Source organism: Apteryx mantelli, chromosome 15 (assembly GCF_036417845.1).
Source record: "Apteryx mantelli isolate bAptMan1 chromosome 15, bAptMan1.hap1, whole genome shotgun sequence".
NCBI lineage: Eukaryota > Metazoa > Chordata > Aves > Apterygiformes > Apterygidae > Apteryx > Apteryx mantelli.
The window spans coordinates 18,789,993-18,812,821 of NC_089992.1; the positions used below are offsets into that span (position 1 = coordinate 18,789,993).

At 36.2% G+C, this 22,829-nt stretch overlaps 1 protein-coding gene across 1 annotated transcript in view; it reads left to right on the forward strand.

Annotated features, from left to right (window-relative positions):
* Window positions 1-22,829, forward strand: part of ENTREP2 (endosomal transmembrane epsin interactor 2) — a 200,366-nt gene that overhangs the window by 125,169 nt on the left and 52,368 nt on the right. Inside the window, exons 3-4 of the mRNA XM_067305308.1 lie at window positions 5,849-5,959; window positions 16,560-16,691. Of these exons, the coding sequence (XP_067161409.1) occupies window positions 5,849-5,959; window positions 16,560-16,691 (243 nt within the window). The remainder of the gene's footprint in view (window positions 1-5,848; window positions 5,960-16,559; window positions 16,692-22,829) is intronic.

Sequence of the window (22,829 nt, forward strand, 5' to 3'; positions counted from 1 at the left end):
GCATAGTATGGTATTCTTATTTCACATTTAATAAATCTCTTATGCCAGAAAGGACATCAGTCAGTCATTACAGATACTTCAGGGGATCTGACTATTCATTAAACTTGTTCAAATATTTTGTTAGTTTTTCATTCTCATGTTACATGTTTATGTATACTTTGGATACCCATCAAAACACTGAAAATACATTAGAGATAATCAATATTTGCAGAGAAATGAAATAGTTGCTGAACTGTATTAGTTTTTTTGTTTGCTTTTTATAATTTATATGCTTCTGCCTTCCTAGCTTTAACCTAACCAACGATAATTTTAAGATTCTTCCAAGGAATTTAAAATGTCCCTTGGTCTTTTTTTCAGGATTTTTGTTTCTATTCTAATCAAAATACAAATTGTATCTATTGTCACAAAGTATGAATAATTTTCTCTGCCTCCCCCCAAAACTGTATGCAAGTAGTAACCTAGTAGATAAGAACACAATTCTCATTCTGTGCTCATCTCACAAAAGCTCATGCTTTTCTGAAAACAGCTATACTTCTCAGTTTTAAGAAAAATTCCTCTCAACTTTTCTTCATGTTAACCATCAAAATCTCTTGACAGCCTTATTATGTATTTTCTAATTTAAGACAGACTCTGAGCTTTTGCTCAAATGGTCATCAGTTTGTTTTTAAGGGTGCATATTCTTTTGCAAAACGTTCAATACCATTGCTGTTCATAAATCTGAGCATCATTTCTGCTTTAAGTTAATTTATTCTATATGAATATTTCAGTAATGCAAATTAAAGCCAGATTCTTTCTCCCTCTGTGAGGGAGTGTAAGGGGAACCATGTGTGGTTCTGCCCTTCCATAGTTCCCGGGGTGGCTCTTCAGATCTGTCTGCTGCTGTAGTACAGGACCAGTGCAGCCCTTCTCCCAGTCCTGCATGCTGCCTGCTCGCTGAAGGAGTAAAGAGCAAGCAGTTGAGAAATTAAATTTGGGTTTATTTTTCACTCTTCCCTGAAGTTTTGGGAAATATAACTCTGATAGCACATCAGGGGAAATTATCTACATGAAATGGCTATATAATCCTAAAACTGCATACAAAATCATGGTCTGTTTCCCAGGACACTGTTAGAAGAAGACAGCTTCGCAGTTCAGCTAAGGACAAAAATCATAAATAATCCTTCTTAATCAGATTTTACTTATAAATTACTTATTCTACTTCATGTATACAAGGCTTTTTTTATGGCTGATAAGGGAACTCTGTAAAAGTTTAATAAGGAAACACTAACGTGAATCTAGAGCACTTCCAAAATACCAATGGTGAAAATAATGTACACCTTCCTAAATAGTAGTTTTCATCTATAGATTTCAAAACAGTCTGCTAACAGACTTATTGTTCCCATGCTTATTTTACTGAAGTTTTTGCTAGGAATAAAATGAAGCTGGAAATTGTGGCTTGGCAGGAGACTGACAGCAGGATAGAACCTGGAGAATTTTTTTAGTGTGACCCCAGTCCAAAAACTTTCGTTGAGGCTTTGGTTCATGAATAGGCAGAATAACAGGAAAGAGAAGATTGTTTCCTACCTGCCACTACAACTGGTTTTGATGCTGTGGTGGGAATTTCAAGGGCTGGCTCAAGTTGTGTTAAACGCACCTGTTGGAATATCATGAAATAGAGTTTTAATTTAAATGAAGTTTAATGGAGAGCTTTATTTGAATAAAATTGGGGGAGAGGTTGGTTTTGATATTTTTAACCTTTTAGTAGCACTTGAATCATGCTTTTAAATTATTTTATGCAATGAGCAAATAGCTGGGAAGTGGTTTATTTTAAATCACATCTGAGCAAATCACTTAATCATGTGATTATAGAAATTGAGACATCAGAAAAAAAGCATAGAAATAATGTAATTTATGATTAAATAGTAACTGGTGATACCGGTTACTGTTGTAATATATTCCTAAAACAAATGTCATTCATCTCTTTCTTACAGGAGTACAGGAAAGTTATTCCATTAGGCTCTGGCTTCAGCCTGCCTAAGGCTGTGAAGGCTTGATCTTTAAATAGTTTTAATCTTAAAGAGGGAAGTTAAGAGAAAGCATAGAGAATCTATTTAATGTGAGCTGAACCTCAAAATTATTGAAAGGACCAAAGGAAAGAGGCAGAATAAGGTCATGAGGAGAATTAAGCTGATTTATTGTTCCAGGTGCAAGATAACCTCTCAGATTGTGAATTATTATATCACTTTTAATCATTGCCTCAGAGTAGAGCTAATTAGTTTTGTAGAATTAGTTTAGGAGTATGGTAACATATAAGAAAGAATTAATCCTGCTAACTGCTTGTCATCATGAATTGATTCTGGCTTCTCCTTCTGTTTATGTACTAACTCTTGGTGGCTCTAAGGCTTTTGGAGCCTAGTGGCGTTAACACATTATACTGAATTGTTACAATATGGTGTTTTGTTTACATATTGTAGCTAGAAAGCTGAAGAATATAATAGTGTTGTTGAAAAGCAGTATTAAGATACCATGACTCATTAGTGTCTAACACTTAAGTCTGTGTTTTGTTCAGCCTGAGCTCTAGGCCTTGGTAGATAGTCATTTGGTTAACTTCATCTTACACACTTTCTTAATAGTTTAATACTGCTCCTGCAAGTATGTCACACTGTGTGCTCTTAGCGCAAACCACCATTAGCTCATTTTCTGGGGAAAATTTTAATGTGGATATTAGACATACCTGATTGCATGAATGATACATAACTAACTACATCTACAGTCTTTCATAATGTAGTGTGGGCTGTCTGTCATCATCTACCATGACTACTAATTCAATGAGTTGTAGATTTTTTTTTTTTATATTTACTGCCTGTTCTTGTGCTTATATGAGAAAAGACCGATTTGTGATTTGTGTTGTTTAACACATTGAACACACTTTTTGATGCCTGTTAAGTTGGTAATTGATATTTTTATGCCTCCTTTTCTCTATGGTGGCTGCCAGCATGGCTGTGAACTTCTCAAAAGTTGTGGTAACAGCATGACAGATTTCTCCTATTCTGTCAGTCCAAAGCTTTGTTGATATTTGCCTGAGATCTTTAAGGATATTAGGAATTTTTAAATTTCTTTTATTAGATTGTGTTCTGCAACAGGCAAGATAGTTGCAAAAGGCTTGCAGAGGACCTGAAAATTTTCCCTTCTAACTCCACGCCCAGCCCAGCTTAGGTGATGCCTTGCCCAAGATATTGAGAAGCAAAGCGTTAGATAGCAAATTGGAAAAGGTGTAAGAGAGAACTTCAGTGTTTGATGTGTGGCCCTGTCAGTGGGTGCTCAGTCTGGAACTTGGTACTGCGGTCGTATCTTCAGGTTGTCAGATGCAGCTTCTGGGCAGAACGTGAGACTGGGACCCACAGAGAAGAGCAGAAATCTCGAAAGCCTGTTACATGGTCTCAGTGGAGTGCTGCATCCTTTCTTCCCTCTTGTTTTTGCACATGACAAGAGGATGAGATCACTTCGGAAATGCAGCTAGAGATGAATGCTGATATGGAGAGAGTACTGCAAACATAGATAATCTTGTCACAGGTTATAAACCTGTTCTGTCGACTGTGATGCTTGGAGAAATATACTGCTGATAACTAAAATTGGTAATGCAAATACTGTCTTCTGGATAATAAAGTTGAGATTACAGTCCATTTCTTTCAAAAAGTGCTTGTGATAGCTTTTTGGAAGCCTTCTTTTCCTGGCGGTAGGTGAATAGCGAAGGTGTTCAGGGGCAGAGCAAATACAGGCAGTGTTCTTTCAGCGTAGGGGACTGTACTTTCTCTGAACTCTTCCAGAGCTTCGTAGGCTTCCTAAGCTAGGAAGGCTGTTTGAGCAGCAGGTGCTACACTAGTGCTGCTGTGGATGAGTGAGGGGGCAACTGCGTAAATACGGAAAATGTTTCACCCATGAAGAATTAACTACTATTCACTGTAGTACCAGTAGAGCTGTACAAGGGGGAGTTGATCAACTAGTGTTAAGATTGCACACAGTCCTGATGACTTTATAAAAGTTACATGTCAGTAAAGGGCTGGATGTCATCGTTCTTAGCCTCACACCATGTATTTTTCATTTCCTGGGAGCATGCCCAAGTCAAACAACATAAAGTTATAGAATATTCTGCCTTTGTTAGTTAGGTGGTTGGTTAGTTAGTTAGTTCATGAAGTGCAGCGATTTCATATGTGAACTGTATTTGTCAGAGAAAAGATGCATGATGTTTTCATTTTTTTGAAATCAAACAAGTTTTGAGGTCTGTTGACATAGCTGACCAGTGCTTCATGTCAAGCAATCAGGGCTTCTTAAAGACATGAATTTTCAGGAACATGTGTATGGTTCATAAAAGGAATGTAATAAAACCAGTAATATAGATTTGCTTCAGGAGAATTTGCAGTGCAAGGTTAGTACTAGAGATACTGGCAACAGAAAAAATAAACAACAAAAATTAAGAAATAAAATTGGTTTCCTATTTTTAGTAAAAGGTCCATGAACTCATGGTATAGAAGTATTGACTCTGAAAGATATCTATTACTGCAAGTTTCATACTGCTTATACTTTCCATGTTTCTCCACATATGTGGCTGTTTATAGAGAGAGTGAGAATATATAGTTGCTCACTATTATACGGTAGCGGCGTGTATTTTATTCTAGAGGCTTCATCTTTGAGAGAGATGCTTTTTAATAAACACAACATAGGAGTATTAGATTGTAAAAAATAGTTGGAAGAAGTCCTGTTTTCTTTCAAAATATGCAGTGGAGATACAACCTAAATAACCCTTAGGTGTGTCTATTGGGAACTGTTGTCTTAAGTAAGGTTTAGGTTGGTGAAGATGAAGATAGAAACTACTAAAATTCTTGTTCTTCATTTGAAAAACATTAAAAAAAATCCAACCATTCAGGATTTAGGATTGGAAAAAATATTAATAGCATATGTATTGATGGAAGATAACATTTTGTGAAAACAATGAACAGGAAGTTTGTAAATTATAGATATATTTAAAAGAAAAAAGATGCAATAGAATTACTTAATAATTTCAGATAATTCAATGTGAGTATGAGCATTACATGGCTGTGTGAACAGTGAATAATTAAGAGGGTCAAATATTGAGGGCACTGTTTGTTCTTGTCTTCTTCCTTCTTGAGCTCTTCTACTTCCCTGCCTTCTGAGGTTTATGTCTGTCCATTCTGGGCTAGCTTTTTAATATAATAAAACAAATGGTAGTTAAGCTGATGCAATGAAGTTAATGATTGTATTCACATATTTTGAAAAGAAGAGGAAGGAGTGATTAACACAATGGGTACTTGATACTTAGGATGCTGTTTAAACTGTAGTTGTTGTTTAAAAAAACAAGCAGTTTTTTATATTTCATGAAATTTATTCATGCTTTTTTTTCTAAGTTGTACACATTCATGATAAATGATATTCATAAATACGTTCCTCTTTATGATACCCATTTCCTCATCAAAAAATAATTTAGATTGTTTAGTAACACTAATTTAGATTATAAAAAGACTTTTTACAAACCTGATTTATTAATAGTGCTAATTCTCAGAGCCCATTAAATTTTCAGGGTCTGTGGATTGCAAAATGAGTTTTGGTTGCATTAATAGCAGGAGATAAATGGATGATTTTGAAATGGCTGGGGGAAAATAAGTGATAGTCAAGTCTAGTTTTAATGTTGCTTTTTCTTATAGTGTGAGACTCAGGATTTAATCCTAAAGTTGTATAGAATACCATGCATGTAATTGTGTGAAAGACTGGGAGTATTTTAAAGGCTAAGTGATACTTTTTCCTGTTTGCCTCTTGCAGTGAATAATCAATAGGTTGTTTGATTTTTTTCCAGATAACCTTTTTCATGCTGCTGTCTGCAGTGTGTGTAATGCTGAACTTGGCTGGTTCCATTCTCTCTTGTCAGAACGCTCAGCTGGTAAAGTCCCTGGAAGGATGTCAGTTGGTGAGTAATGAAAAACAAGTCTTTACTGTAAAGGGCAATGGATTTTATTTTTCATTTGTTGGCGTTTTATATACGTATTGTTTTAATTTTCAAAATTGTATGCGTTAACTAGAGCTATCTATAAGCCTTACATAATGACAAATCATGCTGGGAAAAGTTTGAGAGTTAAAATGCTACCATCTTTACAATATTTTGTCTCCTTAAAAAGTAAATTATAATACCTGCTTATTAATATCATGCTACAAATGAGACTTAAACAGAATAGATAGAATACAGGCCGCGTCAAAACAATGCTGTGATTACCATTTGATGTTAGCAGCATCAGGATTTCATCCAGTATCTTTCTACACCCAGTGTATTTCCCAGATGTGCTGATAATTGCTTTAATATGTGTATATTGATATTTTATTTGCCAACCTGAATTATTATTATTATTTTTTAATTCCAAAGTAAATTTATGGTTGATTGTGTTAAATGAGACTTAAGCACAATAGGTAGAATGCAGGCCACATCAAAACAATGCTGAGATTACCATCTGATGTCAGCAGTAACAGGATTTCATCCAGTATCTCCTACAGCCAGTGTATTTCCTGGATGTGATAACTGTCCCAGTCTGATAGTTGTTTTTGTATGTGTATATTGATATACACATTGATATTTTACTTGCCACCTGAATTACTTTTTTAAAAAAATTCCAAAGCAAATATATGGCTGATTGTGTTAAATAAAATACAGAATAATAAAAATAAAAAGTTATCATGATGGTATGCTGTGAATTATTAAAAGGTACAGTATACCTAAAGTTTATGTTTCTCTCCTGAGAAAAAAGTAAATATACGTTAAATTCTAAAATATTTTGTGATGTAAAGTTATAAAGTTGTCTATAGAAATAAACTCATTTCTGAAATCGCTGATCTAAAGAAAAAATAAAACACTGACTTTTTCATAAATTCAGAAGACAAATGACATTAAATTTTAAGATCCACAGATGGACTGGAGGATGTTTAAGGACATGCATCAATGCTTTTTTTTTTTTCCCCCCCAGTATAATCTGGCTGACAGTAGACCAATCAAATTATATCAACTGCATGAGTGTGCATCCATAGGATTCATTAACTATTAGGGATATATGAACATATGCTTACACCAACCATGTTCTTTGGTCATGCCCCAAAACTTTGCTTTGAATGATAAAGGGAAAGGACATTTCTATCTCAGATGCCAGCAGATGACTACACAACCAGCACAATGTGCTTCTGCACCTCTTCTCTTCAGTTGTTGTTTTCCTCTTTCCCTCTAACAGTTTTCTCGCCAGTAAAACCTTTGTCTTCCATTTGCATACAATGTATTAAATAAAACTGAAATAATACAAAATGTTCCAGCAAAAACATCAAAAGTCACATCAAAAAAAAAGAAAAAAACAATTCGGGCTTATCCTGTCATGTACCTTTGTCTTGTTTAGTCAGGTTTTTTGTTTTGAGTTTTTTTGTTTTGTTTTTTTAGTCAGTCTGTATTTTGTATTCTTTTCACCCATCCTGTTTCATCCTGCTCTTTGTCTCCAAGGGTGTGTCTGCAGTACCATCACTAAGGGAGTCTGGAAAACATTAGATATTCTCAACTTTCTAGAGTGTTGGTGATCTCTAGGTGTGGTTAGGCTTTATAGAAGCGGAAGGAAGGAGCAAGAGAGTTGACTGTGTGGAAAACCAGAAGTGGCCAGAGAGATAAGGGAGGGTTTTCCCTATAGAATATTTGGTTTGGGAAACTCTTGATAAAATAAGTTCCTGGTTCGCATTTTGATGGACAGCTGGAGCTGTGCTGCTGAGGAGGAAAGGTCAGCTGGTGGAACCTGGAGCTGTTAAGGTGCATACTGCTCTGCGGAGTGCTATGGGAAAATAGCTTTTATAATTGTTTTTTTTTTCCATGGGAAAAAAAAAGGAATATCTTAGGTATTTTTTGTGAAAGATCTTTGACATGAGTCCCACTGATTTGTCTTGACATCTTTGCTTCTATATTAAGATTATTTAGAAGTTACTTTTAGGGGTTGTGTTTATATCAGAACTTCCCATGAAGTTACAGAAATGGTTGTGTATCTGCATGGTAGAATAAATAGTCTCTCAAAATAAATGATATCTTAACTACGTAACAGCTGTGTTTCTTTTCTATGAAAGTATAATGCAAGTACTACGTATATACAGTGCTAAAATTTAGGGAAATCTTGAAAGTAGGATATATTTGCCTGAGATTTTCACAGTTCTGTGCACATTTTTTTGTATGTTTTGTTAGATCATTAGTTAAACTTATTAGCTGACCTTGTTTCTGATACAAATCCTGCCTTACAGAACAGCATGAATATGAGATGTGTTGATAGCATGATTATCTAGTTGTGAATAGGATCATAGGATGGTTCAGGTTGGAAGGGACCTCAGGGAAGTAGTTGCTTACTTCAGAAAACTCTCAAGTTTAGAGACTGTGTGCTAGAATGGCATACAGAGACTAGAACAGCTTAGCAAAAAATAGCTTAAACATTGCAGATGCATACTGGAAGTAGAATTTTAGTATTTATGTATATAAAATAAAATGGTATTGGAGGGAAAAGGGTTAGACAGCAGTGTACAGTGACAAACATTTCTTTTCCAAACCCAATATTGAGTTTGATCTTCAGCTATCTAGAAGAGTGAACTTTCTGCTGCTATAATGGTGATCTTATTCTTCTCATCATTATTTTAATAGGTATATTTTGTTCCACTTTTATTTTGGAAAAACAGATGAGGGATAAAAACAAGAAGTGATTTGCTGAGGGACTCCTAGAAAATTGTGATATAATCAGGTCTAGAATGCAAGGGTGGGTAAGTTGTTACCTAATTCTTAATTATTACCATATTAAACTTTTCTCTTTCCTGTTTTCTATTTATGGCTCAAATTAGGTAGTAGATCTGTCATTCTTGGTGAATGACACCTAAGGCAAGAAGGACAAGATTAAAAGCAGGCCAAGTGATATGTGTAAGTTACAATTGACAAGTCTGAGTAACTTCATGGAGTTATCTGGCATTATAAGTGCTTGTCTTGGTGTAATCCATATCTCTAGTTACACATTAGGTATTCAAAATATAATTGATAGTCTCTCAAATGGCGGTTATGTATCAAGTAAAGGTCACAATTTAATAAAAAAAAAAAAAAGAAGTCTGAAAAGTATGAAAAGATAGACACAGTGTTCCCATATTTTTCTGAAAGTGTAATTCTTTTGTGAGTCATCTGTCTTTATGCAGAACCTCAGTTCCCCCAAGGTGAGGGGAATAGAAACCAGCTGTTACAAACCCACTGGCTGCAAGTGCCGATGCTCCTTCCCATGTTTGGAGGAATGGAGCTGTTGCTCTCAGTCGGATGTGAGCGGTTTCCTAGAAAGTGTGAACACTTACAGCCTATTCTTGCTTCCATGCTAAGCCACTTTAAATGCTGCTATCTTGAATCTGTGACCTCATCTGAGATCATTTAAAAGCCCCCAAAGGATGTGATCTATTTCTTAAATAGTGTAGAGAAACTGAAAATTCTTTGATATAGCTACAGTATCACACTTCTGTATCGCAGGCAAATGAACAGGGGTAATTTTTGTCATTTGCAAATACTAATTTTCAATTGTAAGAAAACAAATGTAAAGATTTGCTTGAATTCTAAAGTGAGTTTAGTGAGATCTAGAGGCCCAGTATTACAGTGTAATATGTGATTAACCACCTTAGGTCTTCTAACTACTTGTAGTAGGTAGAATCAAGGATCTGAATATGTCTATTAAATGCAGGATGAAGCTGTTATGTAAAGTAACTGGCACAATTTTAAAACACTGTGTTGTGACATGGAGGTCACTGCTTTGGCAGTGACCAGTTCATTGTAATGAGTATCCTGGGACTTGTTTATAGACATCTGCTCTGCTGGTTGGTATGTGGCATTCCGTATTTTCAAGTAATGCCATCTTGGCATATCTCTCCTGTAGGACAGCATCAAAACCCTAAGGGAAAGAAAGGAGGGAACATGGGTGTCAAAAGAGAAATTGCATAATTTATTGCTTTCTTGCTCAATAGGTCATTCTTTGATTTGTTGGCTGATAAACTAGAATTTTTGTACTGCATAGTACATAAATTATTTCAGAGCAGAAATGTTATTAACATGCTTAATTACTGATTTTGTCTTGACTATAGTAATAAATGAAAAAAATTTAGTGTGTGTGTATATGTATGTATGGCTGAGGGGATCCATTTGTACTTGTGTATGGAATCCTTCACCTCTGAATCAGTAGTAACCAGTGTCATTATAGTTAGACAAATGTTTATTAAGCTCTGTGAACTGAATTTAAAGTGCAGCTCCTGTTCCAGCTAGAGCATGCAGCAGAAGCAGTGCCAGCGGTGCTCTCCGGGATTTGTGCAGACCTGGGTCTTGCTGCCTGTTGTGGGTCTGCTTTTCTAGTCCCTTTGAGCCAGCCGTTAGCAAGTAGGGCCAGGCACACCTCGGCCTCTCCAGGGCTACGGGGAGGTCCAGACCGCTCACCTTGCTCATCGGGCTCCCTAACTGATTACCTATGGCTGTATGTGAAGTGACAGGCTAACGAGATTTTCCAGCGATTGCAGGTGACATTGAATGCACCAGTTCTTAAATAGCCGCTCAGTAACTTACAGTTAGTATGTGTGAAAAAAATGTTGGTGAAGTCACATCTTTTAAGAATACAAATTTTCAGCCTCATACAAATTTTAAAGAAAAAGATTCAGTTTCAGATTTGAAAACTATTTCCCATTGCAGAATTTTACTTTTAATTTCACCATGCTTTCCTGTAATATTTCTGTCTATTAAAGGAAGTTTGAACTTAGTATTTTTAAATACTGTAGCAGCTTCTTCTGGTTCAATAATTCTGTGTTTTGGCAGAGATGGAATTAAAAATGAACAGAATTACATGGGAATGCTGTTGGAATGTTACAGCTTTTAAGAGATTACTTTTGAGGAGTGAATATGCAGTTAAATATAGATATGTGATTCTAGCTTTTTATATTTTTAACTTCAGATGATAATTTCAGTTTTGGTTTAGAAGAAATAGAGTACTTTTATTATAAGAAAAATGCATAAAATAAAAATGGAAACTATTTATATTCTCAAATTGTTTTTCAAAAAGGTAAGGGAGGCTAGAAGGAGGAAAAAATATTAACCTATTGGAAAAATATTCACTAAATCTGCTCACAAATGTCATTTCTATTTTTGTTCTTTCGTAAAACTTATTTACTTTCTGCACTGGAAAATTAGCATAGATAAAGGTCATTTTCATTAAAATGAAAAGAATGGGAACTGAGATTGTTCTATCTGCTTGGATATTTACATACCAAATTACTACACTAATATAAATGCAAACTTAATGCAAATTTAAAATGAGCATGTGGGAATCTATTCATTGGTGTTCAGTGATAATTCTGAGCTTATCACCATTTAATGTCTAAATTATTTCTGAATTATAGCACTTCAGAAGTATTCAAGAACAGGTGAGTGTTGGGGAGGAGTAGAAAAATGCTGTGATAATCATTTCACTTATTAGGAAAACATTGATTAGTCTTTGTGTGTATTGAATTTGAATGTTGTTAGTTTTATAGCTCGTTTCTGGAGAGCAGAATTCTGTGGTCATATGGTTTCTTTTTTTAAGTGATTTCTAGTGACTGAGTCATTTTTCTGTACTAGTGCTTAGGAGGGGTTCACTTAACTGTATCGTAGTTCCATTCAGGTAAGTGTGAGAGTTTATGACATGAAGAGGCTCTCAGAAGTATTTGTATATTCCTGGCTTGGAGGAGAAGCTGTTCCAGTGTTTGGTCTGTTTAATGTAAAATTGTCCTACAGGGCAGAGAGCGCTGAAATTCAGCCTGAATTAAGCATGTTTGAATTCATTATACTGCATAGGAGATTGAAGGTGATGGAATGCATAATCTTGGAACAAAGATTTAACACAAATTATGTTTTCTGATGGCTTTGAGAATATTTAGAAATATTCAGCTGTTATGCTTTATACTTTTTGTTTTTCTTGCTTTATTCTAAAATAGAAGAAATTACTGTTTGTTGATTAGAGTTGCCAGAGGAGTGGGAAAAAAATATTTTCAGATATTTGGGTTTTTTACACTGAGCAGGCATTTTGCTACCTGTGTAGTACTTGTCAACATCCTTTTAACAATATGTTAAATGTGTTTTAAAATAGTTAACATGTGTAAAGTACAAAATTTCAAATGATGATACTGACATAGAGGAGGATAAATACGGCATTTCTACGCTACAATAAATAAGCAATTCAGCTCCCAGATTGGAGTGACCAACTATCATATTTGAAAATCTGGCTTCCCCTCTGTATCACAAGGACTGTGTGTTTTATGATAAGACATTATTGAAACTAATTCCTGACTCAACAATAAAACTATCCTATTTTATTCTGTGAAAAGGTTTGTAGTTTAGGCAAGTATAAGATTAATCTGACAGCTTTTTTCTTTTGATAAAGTGAATTTATGGTTTTTCATGGCACAAAAGCTTTTACTTCAGATTTCCAGAATATCACTGCAGTGACATATCAAAAAGGAAGATTATCGTATTATTATTATTGTTTCCATATGGTCCTTACGCATAATCTTATAGAGAAAATGGAGTACTTCACTGCTCTTTTTACTTAGTCTGTAGAGAAGAGTATTGGAATAATATTCTTTTAGCATGAGTCTGTCTCTGACTTCTTCTGTGGTTCTTTTAAAGCACAGAATGTATTTGGAGCTCAGTGTCACTGAAATTTTAAAAAAAGCCTTTAACAGTATTTTTAAGGGAGATCTTTCTTCTTAAAAGTCAGGAAAATTTTGGTTGCTGTCTTCTCTTCCCTTGCATTTACTTTAATTAATCAACAGACATAACAGTGCTAGATCAAAGGTCCCAGTTGGGGTTTGCATCTCTTTTTTTGAATATTTTCTTGTCATGGGTCTTTAACATTGGGAAGAAGCTGAAAGTTACTTGGAAAAGCCTACTGAAATATTCCGAAGCCTACAATTCAGTTGCAGAGTAGTTTCTTCTTTGTTAAGACACCTGTAATACCTAGATAGAATTTAATAAGCTGTTACAGAAGGAAAAAGTCTGGTCTTTGCACATTTTTGTTATATCATTGTAGCAGAAAGGAGTGTGTGTGTTTAGTAAGTCTGAAGTTCTCAGTATTCTCTGTGGGTGGATCCTTCAACTTTTTTGATCCTCTGCTATGTAAAGATTTTAGTGGTTTTGATCACTTCTGAAGTAACTGTACTGATTTTCGGCAAGATGAAATATATTTAACAGACTATTTAACGTGTGTGGGACAATTGCAGCTCAGGCTGATGTTTTAAATCTTCAGTATGGTTTGTATGAGGGTGTGCTGTGCAGCTCTCACAAGGATGCAAGTACACAAACTACGCTGTGATTGCTGACATTGTGCTCGCTTGTGTACGACTTGTGAAGTGGGACACCGACACGTGCACCATACCCCTGGTGGCTGAGCTAGGGTGGGCGAGGGCATGAATGATGCTTTATTCCTGGGCTCTGCCAAACAAGAGAGATTTAACCTAACCCAGACGAGGTAGGTGAAAGAGGACAGTGTTGGAGGTGCTGCTGACTGTTGACAAGTGCTAACGTGACTGTCTGAGGCCAGCAAAAGCCAGCCCTGCGGCTGGGAGTCATCCCCCCTCAATCCCCATACCCACGGAGCTCCATCGCTTGTGCCACTCCATGCATCTAGGAACCCACACAGTGACCTGTTCTGGAGGTCTAATCTGGACTGAAACTAAACCAATCCCTCCATCCCCCCACAAAAAAAGAAAAGTTAGTTTTGACAAGATTTGGGTCACAGTATAGCTGGATGAATTCCTGATCTCGTTAGCACACATGTGAGCGCAGCAGCAGGACAGGGATGAACGTGGTGCAGCTTAGAGCTGGGGACTGCTTTCAGCTGCTGGGCTGTCCCCAGCAGGAGTGAAACGATCTCTTTGGCTTTTTGTGCTGCTCCCCCTTGCCAAAGCCAAAGCTAGCAAAAATGTCACTTCACAAACGTGTTTAAAGGAGAATGGGCACATGAGGGCAAATTGTTAAAAGCTCTCCAAAAATGTATGTGTAATGTTAAAATAGATATTTGTTTTGCACCCTGGTTGCAAATTTTTGGTGTTTTTTGATTGTGCTATGCTTTCTAAGGCATCCCTATGTTTTGCAAGAACATTCATGTCAACAATTTTATTTTAACAATTTTTAAGAATTGAATTAAAGGGTCAGTTACAGTGCAGTGCAGAGTTATAGACCATCTTTCAGAATGCATGGGGACTCTCTCATAGATTGGGGGGGGGGGGTTGACCAGGAAACTATTTTTGAAAACTATGTTTTCAGCCTTTGTTTATGTGACACCTGCACATTACATGAGATGAAAGTAGACCTGGGATCTGTATTTCGTATTAGGAAATATCAAACACATCCCATCAGGAGTCGGTGACTATCTTTCATCAAACAGGAACAGCATGAATCTGAGAATAAATGTTCTTGCAGGAGGCAGTTTTGTCTGAAGTGCATTTTCCTTTTTACCTGCTGAAGATTGTATTGATTTTGCTGTACGTTTGGTGGTGATACAGCAGGAATGCTGTAGCTTTTTGACCGCTGAGTTTGACACAGCTCTAAATTCAAAGTGCAAGTTTCAGACTTCCTCTGTAGCATTTATCTTAGGAGTCGACACTGTTTCTAACGTTCCCGGAGGGGCTCAAGGGCAAGACCTCCCCTCTGGTGTTTAGTGTTTTGTATTTTCCATTGATTTGAAGAGTTGAGCATATATTTGGGTTTTGCTCAGATCTCTATAAAAAGAGAGTACTAAAAGCTGACAGGAATTGAAAAAAAACTTGTCTTAAACTGTTAATGCAGCTTTGTGAATTAAATTTTATGCTAATTAGAAGTAAACAAACAACACAACTTCTTTATAAAGATGCTCAAACTATAATTTTTTTTGTATTTCATTTACAGTGTATATGGCTTAGGGTATGACCATACTGCAGGAGTTGCCATAGAGAAATATCTCCACTGTGCCTACAAGTACATGGGAAATGGTATAATTTAGGTACCCACATTTTTTTTAAAGCCTTCTTTCTAATTTTATGAGTAATCTGGAGTCTCAGGCATTGAAGCCTGCTGAGATAGCATACTGCCCTGAGCATGACTTCATTACTGTATGTGGCAAGGCATTCATTCATCTGTCTCTTAGCTGGTAAAGTTTATTCAATTTTTTTTTTATGGACTCTTATTTCTGCTCTTCCAACTGCTGTTCTGGTCATCAGCATGAAAGCAGAGAGTACTAAATAAGCCTGAGAGGGATAACACTAAAATGAAATATTTAAATATGTACCTATTACAATTATGTGAACAATTCAAACCTTCTTTGAGGCCTTTAGCACTGACAAAAAAGTTGAAAAAGTTGAAATGCTTCTATGTATAATGCTGTATAAGGTTCTTCTGCAAGCCACGCTGATATCTATCTATCTTTGTTCAAGAAGTTGGCAACATCATATGGAGAGATTTGACAAAAATAATAAATGCATGTTTGGGTTAGGATTTTTTTGTGGGATTTGTGACTTGAGAATTTAAAATGCTGTTTCCTTGTAAAAGAGCATGTAACATGGTAATTCAAATCTCTTGCACACTGCCGAGCCATTCTGCTTCCATCTTTACTTGGGGAAATATAGGGGTGATTTGGGATGTCTGAATGGAACATGGAGTCTCTGATTCAATACCTGGAGAGCCCTGGCAGTTTCTCACACGTGTCAATCTTACTGCTGATTATTGGAGTATAGAGACCTAAGAACTGATATCTCTAAGATCACAGGTCAAGAAACTACCATGTAATATTGATTTTGTTCAATACTGACGTGGGTTGAGTTGCAACTATTGACCTGGAGAAGTAAGGCACTACATCCCAATAACGATCCTTTAAATAACCAGCAAAAATGGGAGTAGCGAAAGCATAGAAATATGCAACTGAGAAAACTGAAAACAATGAGAGTTCATATTAACATGCTTAATAAAAATATGTAGGGAGTTAAATTTTGAGTTAAAAAGTGTTTGTTGGAAGGAAACAGAAGAAGAAATAGGATTTTTTTTTTCTTTTTTTAATGAGGAAGTCAGAATCAGTATAATGAATCTAATTCTGCACTTGTGATAATAACATTCCCATTGAGCTGAATGGGATTATTTTATAATCACTCAAAAAGATCTTAATTTTACTTTAATTTTCTTTCATTTTAAAGAATGATTAGGGTTCAGTATGTTAAAAGTCTTTAAAGAAATAAATGCCTAATGCTTTTTGAAGCCTCAAAATAGAGGACTGTTAACTAAAGATAAAAGTTTATGTAATAGAATTCAAAGACATTCAATGCTTACTGTATTGAAAAGATCTGAACATAGGAAAACGTAGAGCAAACATTTTTCAAAGTAAAATTTTGTGAGAGGACATATTCAATAGTCAGGATTGTCATAATAAGCGTAAACATTGTAAAAATTGTGGGGAAGTGTGTTTCTGTTTGCTTAAACTTTCTCTGACCATTTTTCTCCTCCCCAGATTAAGTTCGACAGTGATGGTGTCTGTGTTTGCTGTGAAATGCAGCATCAAACATCAGGCTGCAGTAACCTTGGAGAAACACTGAAACTGAACCCTCTGCAGGAGTGTAATGTTGTGAGATTGACCCTAAAGGTGCGTTATAAGAACCATTAACAGCTCATTTCGGTTTTAAATAGTAAGTGCAGTAGTAAGACAGAACTGTGTGGTGAAAGTACTAGCTGGTGTTCTTCTGGATGTTTGTGCTCTCTTATGAGCAAAAAACTGAAACTTCTTCCAACAGAAATTAATGCTCCTATGCATGAAAAGGTTTTATGTTACACGCTCAGTATCTGTATTTGCGTAGGGTAACTGTTTTGATAGAGTTTATTTAAGAAACACAGATTACAGTTGGTTATGACGGACCCAGATTCTGGGAGGTAGAAGAACAGGTATCTTTCCTGTTACTGTTAAAAAAAAAATCTAGAATCCAAGGTGGTGATTGGCTTTCTTTAGTAATGTTGTGATAGATTGTAAAGAAATAGGAAGTATTAGCAGAGTGTTCTTCAGATAAAGCTACCTTGGGGGAGAATGGTAAGTGTTCTTTTGGGATAGTGCTGCTATATATAAGCATGCTTATAGACTGGTCTGCAATGTTATTAGAAGTTTAAATCCTATAGTGTTTTGTGTTACAACTACCCAGATAAAGAATAGAGAGCAAATAATACAGTATGATTCAATTATATCCTAATGTAATTGCCCACAAATTTCTTCACTTAATTGTCATCAAGCTAGCAAGACTTGATGTTACATTGGTTTGGAAGACAGAAAGGCAACCCTAAAAGATTGGCCAGAGAAAAGAACCCTGAGTAACACATGGTCATTAGTTTTGTTTAATGATAAACAAAAGTAAGTCTGCATTTAAGGCTCTCAGTTTCAAATTATAAATTTTAATAAAGTTAATGGAGTCTAAAGGAATACTCTAGTGAAATCCAATGAAATAAGGAGCTTAGGGATTTAGACTGGAGAAGGGAGGTCTGAAACCTCAGAGTTATATATTCATATCTGAAGCGATATTTCAGAGTTCGAAACAGGTAGAGATTCTGCAAAAGGTATTATAATAAATTGCTAAATGTTTTTCAGACATAATAAGAAAAAGAGACAAGAAAAAGAAGTAGGTCTACTAAGTAGTTAGGATAGGGTAGAGATTTAAAAACAGTTAGGTGTGGCCTCAAAATTAAATAAGAGCTCTGCCTCAGGTTTTAATGAGGATGATAACGGAGAGTTATGGGTGCAAAAACCTAGTGGAGAGCAGGAATTTAGTAAGTGGAAAAAGAAGCAAAGCTCAACATTGTTGGTCAAAGAATAATAGCTAACTGCCATTTGGAATGCTACTTTCAGGCCTGTATTCACTGGTTCAGTTGAAGTAAAATATGTTCCAAATATTTAAGAGAAGGTAATACAGGAAAATAACTTCTGAGAAAGACAGCGTTTTCGAAGTATGATAGATGTGAAAAGGTCTAGAAAATATAGAACCTATCAGAAGAGGCTAGCTTACTGATCCTGTAAAAACAAAGACTGAGAGAGCAAATGGCTACTTGCTGTAAATATGTCAGTAGAATAAACACTAACAAGAGAGAAAAGAACTATTTATCTCAGAGGACATTGTCAGCAAAAATACAAAATTGTTAGAAGTAAATGTATTTTGGAAATCGGGGTAAGGTTTCTAAACATTTCAGCAATAAGAATAATATAAGCACAAAATTTAAATTCTTTTAAAATATAACTCAATCATTTATAAAAAGTATTCAGTGACATTCTCTTGCGCTAGCAGAGGACTGAATTCAGCCCAGCAGTTCCTATGAGCATAATCTTAGAGCAATTTTAGTTAAGTATGTTCAGAATTTCTCATTTAAGAGAAGGAAGTTAGAAAAATAAGTCTTCTCAGAATGTTTCTTAAAATGTTTTTCACTTGGAATTCCACATTGGCTTTCTGTTTGGTTTTGAGAGCTCTGTCTTTCCGGCTGTACATTTAAGACCAGCATCTTACTAAGCACATAAGAAAAAAAATTACAGCTAATTAGGTAAACAACTGACAGTGATAAAGCTCACCTTCTTTAATTGCAATTAACAATTACCAGGCGATTTTGAGAGAAAACAGCTGTTTTAGTACCAAAAGCTCAGTTTAGCTTATTGTTTGGGTTGCCAGAAAGGGAGAGGTAGAATGACAGAATTAAGATTATATCCAAGTATTTATAATGGCATGCAGGTTTCAATCTCCTCTTTACTGAGAGTGGGGGGAAAATGTCATCTTTCCACTAAGGTACCCGTGCTTTTTTGATGGTAGCAAGTGTGGTAGCTTTGTTGTGAACAGGACAATTGCACACGTATTGCCTGTCGGATCTTGTTCCCAGTCAAACAGGATGAGGAAAAAATACCAATGGCTACCAGTCTTGTGTACACTAAATTGGGCTTGCTCACATGCATGTTCTGTGTGATCTATACTGAGTGTCTATTTATTCGCAGTTCCTTTGAAAAATACAATTTCTATGTCATCTCTGCTGTGATTTGAATAATCTCTTTGTGCTCCTTTGTAAATCAATGTCTGCCTCTCGCTTTCAAACCCTGAATGAACTACCCAAACATTTTAACTGGGGACACAAGAAATACCACTATCTAGCTATGATCACACATGCATGTATATCTACATATATGAGTATTGTTTGCAAGAGGGGACTGAATACGGCATCTGTAAGGATTAATGCTAATTTCCTATGATTATATAATACTGAGATTTCAGTACAGATTTGTATGTTATAGTAAAACAGACAAAAATATTCTGCAATTTCACTGTTTGTAAGGGCTGGCAGCTCGACTCATTCTTAGGATTGCGAATTGGTGGGTTTAGAGCTTTGTTTATACCGTATTACACCTGGCAGTTTTGTCTGCACAACTCAGTGACAATAGCTGTTGCATGATGTGACAAGCTATCGGGCACTCAGGTGTGATCCACACTTCCCTGCTCTAGAGAGGATTTCCCGATTAGCATCGTTCACCAAAAGACTCATTTTCTACGCAGGTCCCTGCATTACTAGCTCCTAAACCGGTCGCTGAAAATAAGGTTCCTCGCTTCCCTCTGCATATTCAGGGTCAATATTCTGTGATGCTAAACAGTGTCAGTGTCTCAGAATCCTGGTTTTAACAGTAACCGCACTTCTAGCACAACTCTATCCGTATGTTAGGAATTGATAGGATTCCGTTCAAGCCAAATTAAGGTAAAAGCAAGTAGTATCTATTTACAAAATTAATAAAAAGAGTTAGAAAGGTCTATTAAGACGCAGGTGTACAGAAACGATGTGATGACCAGAGATGTGGTAGATTTAGGGGGTAGTTCCACTAGCATAAATTTAATCTGCTGTTCTGGAGAACTGCCGTTCTGTCTCTGGCTCTTTCCTCCTGCTGAGTTTCTTGCGTTGGATTTAGCACTCATGTGGTCACAGAATGAATCAGTTCCATAAACTGATCTAATCCAAAACCCCACAGCATCCACACAGTGCTTTTACTGAACAGGAATGGCACTGAGATTTACACTTTCTTCTGTCCCATAGATCTGTCTTTGGGATTATTGAAATTCCAAGTCTTCACCTGCTAGTGAGAGTGCAATGAAATGCTGTCACCAAGATGCCAGAGGGGGCACCTGCTTGCCCATTGCTTCTTCCCCTTCTCCTCCATTGTGCCTGCTCTTCCTTTGAACCAGCTCTGGCTTTCCTCCAACTGCATGTTGAGCCAATTCAAATCGGTAACTTGGCAGAAAACTATTTACTATTCGCTTGTTATTTTTCCTTAATTTTCTGCCTAACAGCTTGCTCTTGCCAAGAGCCAACCCTGATTCCCGTGTCCCATTTCCTGCTCGTAACTGCTCACTTCAGCTGCTGCTTCCCCTGTGCCAGCTCTGGGGCCCGCCTGACCCCTCTGCTCACTGAACTGTCAGGAAATGAATCCTGTGAAACGAATTCCTTTCTACTGTTTTAGTAAATTGAACTCACTAACCGATGAGCACCAGAGCAACTGCTGGGAAGGAGTGGGGGTGCCAGGGCGGGGAGATCTTGCTTTCCAGCAATGGTGAGCTGTTGTCAGCTCTGCCCAGATCTTAACCTTAAGCTTGACTGTGCTGTGTAGTTCCACCTGTGTATTCCCACCTCTTGCTTGTGATGACACCAATAGTGTGGATCGGGTCACTAATCTGACTAAAAGTTAATATGTGTTTCTTTCCTTTGCTGTGAGTCCTCCCTTTCAGCAGCAAAATCCACTCTTAGTTTGAGTTCAGCTGCTGTGAAGCCAGACTCGGTGTTTAGCCACTTTGTATGCTGAACTCCATGTGTCATATAAACGTGTAAATCAACATCAGTACTTCAAATAAACATGTACGGGAGGTGAATGCGTGCACCTCACTGTTCACTCTTGGCCAGTGACGGCTACATCCGGCTTCACGAGTGTGGATGATGATGGATTCAGGTGAACTCTGTTTTAAGGAGGTTTTGTGTTTATAACCGGAGATATAATTTAAGGACAGCATAAGGGTTTTACAAGTGTAGTGGAGGATATTGTAATACAGGGAACTTTGTGTCAGAACACTCCTTTTGATATTTAATGATATTTGAAAAAATATCTTCTATGGGAAGATATATTAGAAATCCCTTGTCCCTTCCTGCTTAAATCTTACATATGCTTACTTTTGTCTTATGGGCGGATAACATTTTTCTAAATATTGTAAAAACTGTGAAAGAAGAATTTGAGCTGAAACATGATGGTACGCGAAAATACATTTTACTTTATGTTATATGGAGTGCTTTATCTTACAATTAATTGAACCTTACAGAACTTGATATTTTAAAATTTGAAAGGGCCTAACATATGAAACTTCTTGGATACAATATAAAAAGGGTATTATTTAAATAATGTTAAATAATAATAATTAATATTTATTTAAATATCTGAAAAACAATCACTTGAGATAAATGATTTGCCAAAACCTGTGGATCTTTTTATTGAGAAAAATAAATGTCATTGCATTGCTGACATCTAAATAGTGTTGTTTTCTCCTCTCTCAATGTCTTTCCTCTGTATTTTTCTACTTCTCCCTCCCTCATTCTTCCATGCATTTTCATGTATTACACTCTTTTTCTCCACCTTTTATTTTTGCTCCTTTCTTTCTCCTGTCTTTTTTAGCTGCTAACTTACCCACATTATTCCATCGGATAGAATAACATTTTGCGTAAGAATGTTAGGCCCAGGGCTCAGAGTGCCAAAAACCTTGGATCATGTAGATATTTGTATAAATTGGAGACTTCAGCATGACTGATTTCTTCTGTTTAAGAGATCTCCAGGACTGGTTGAGGTAGAGATTATAGTACTAGAAGAGACACTATTGATATTTAGATAGTTCCTCCCTATCTTACTCTGTTTTTAAGTGTTGCTATCAGAACCTCATGTTCATGAGGAGAGTCACACAAAATACTGGGTGGATGGTTTATACATGCAATGGTACTATCAAAGTACATGATCGTAACATAAAAATATTAGGTTGATTCAACTATAGAAATGCTTCTGAAAAAGTTACATGCTTCCTATCAAAAGGTGGCATTTTCATGTTTGTAGACATGGAGATAAGGAGATGGTAAGGTGGAGTGGGTGTGTTTTGTGTGCAGATGACACTTGATGTTGGAAATTTATTCTATCTTGCTGTTAGAAGCAAATGAATATTTTTTCTGATTTCTGTGAAAGATTTAAGTCAGGCTTATTTTGCTCTTAACTTCAGTCTAAACAAGAGAGGAGTAATTCTAATGCGTCAAGGAGAAGTTTATGGCCAGAGATGCCCCAAGGTTTGTAGATTATTAAGGGATCTGCAAAACAGGACAGGAGCACAACCTTGTTGTTAGTAGGCTTAAATTAATTACAAAGAGCTGGAGTGCCAGTGGAAATGTTCGTAGTGGTTCATAAATTAGCAAGGATTTAAAAACTGTATTACACAAAACAGCTGGTGGATTTAGCTGAGGTGTTATCAGTAACTTCGGTATTTTTCTTTTCTGACTGTCTCTCAGTCATCTTGTTGTGCACATATATACATATATATGTGTGTGTATGCATACATATGTATATATGTATGTATATGTGTATATGAAATATATGCATATATACGTGTGTATGTGTATATTACATACTAGTTATAAAACCTTCTCATCTCTGGATTACAATGCTTATGGCTGGGGCAACATCCTAAGTCTGTTTCAAGGT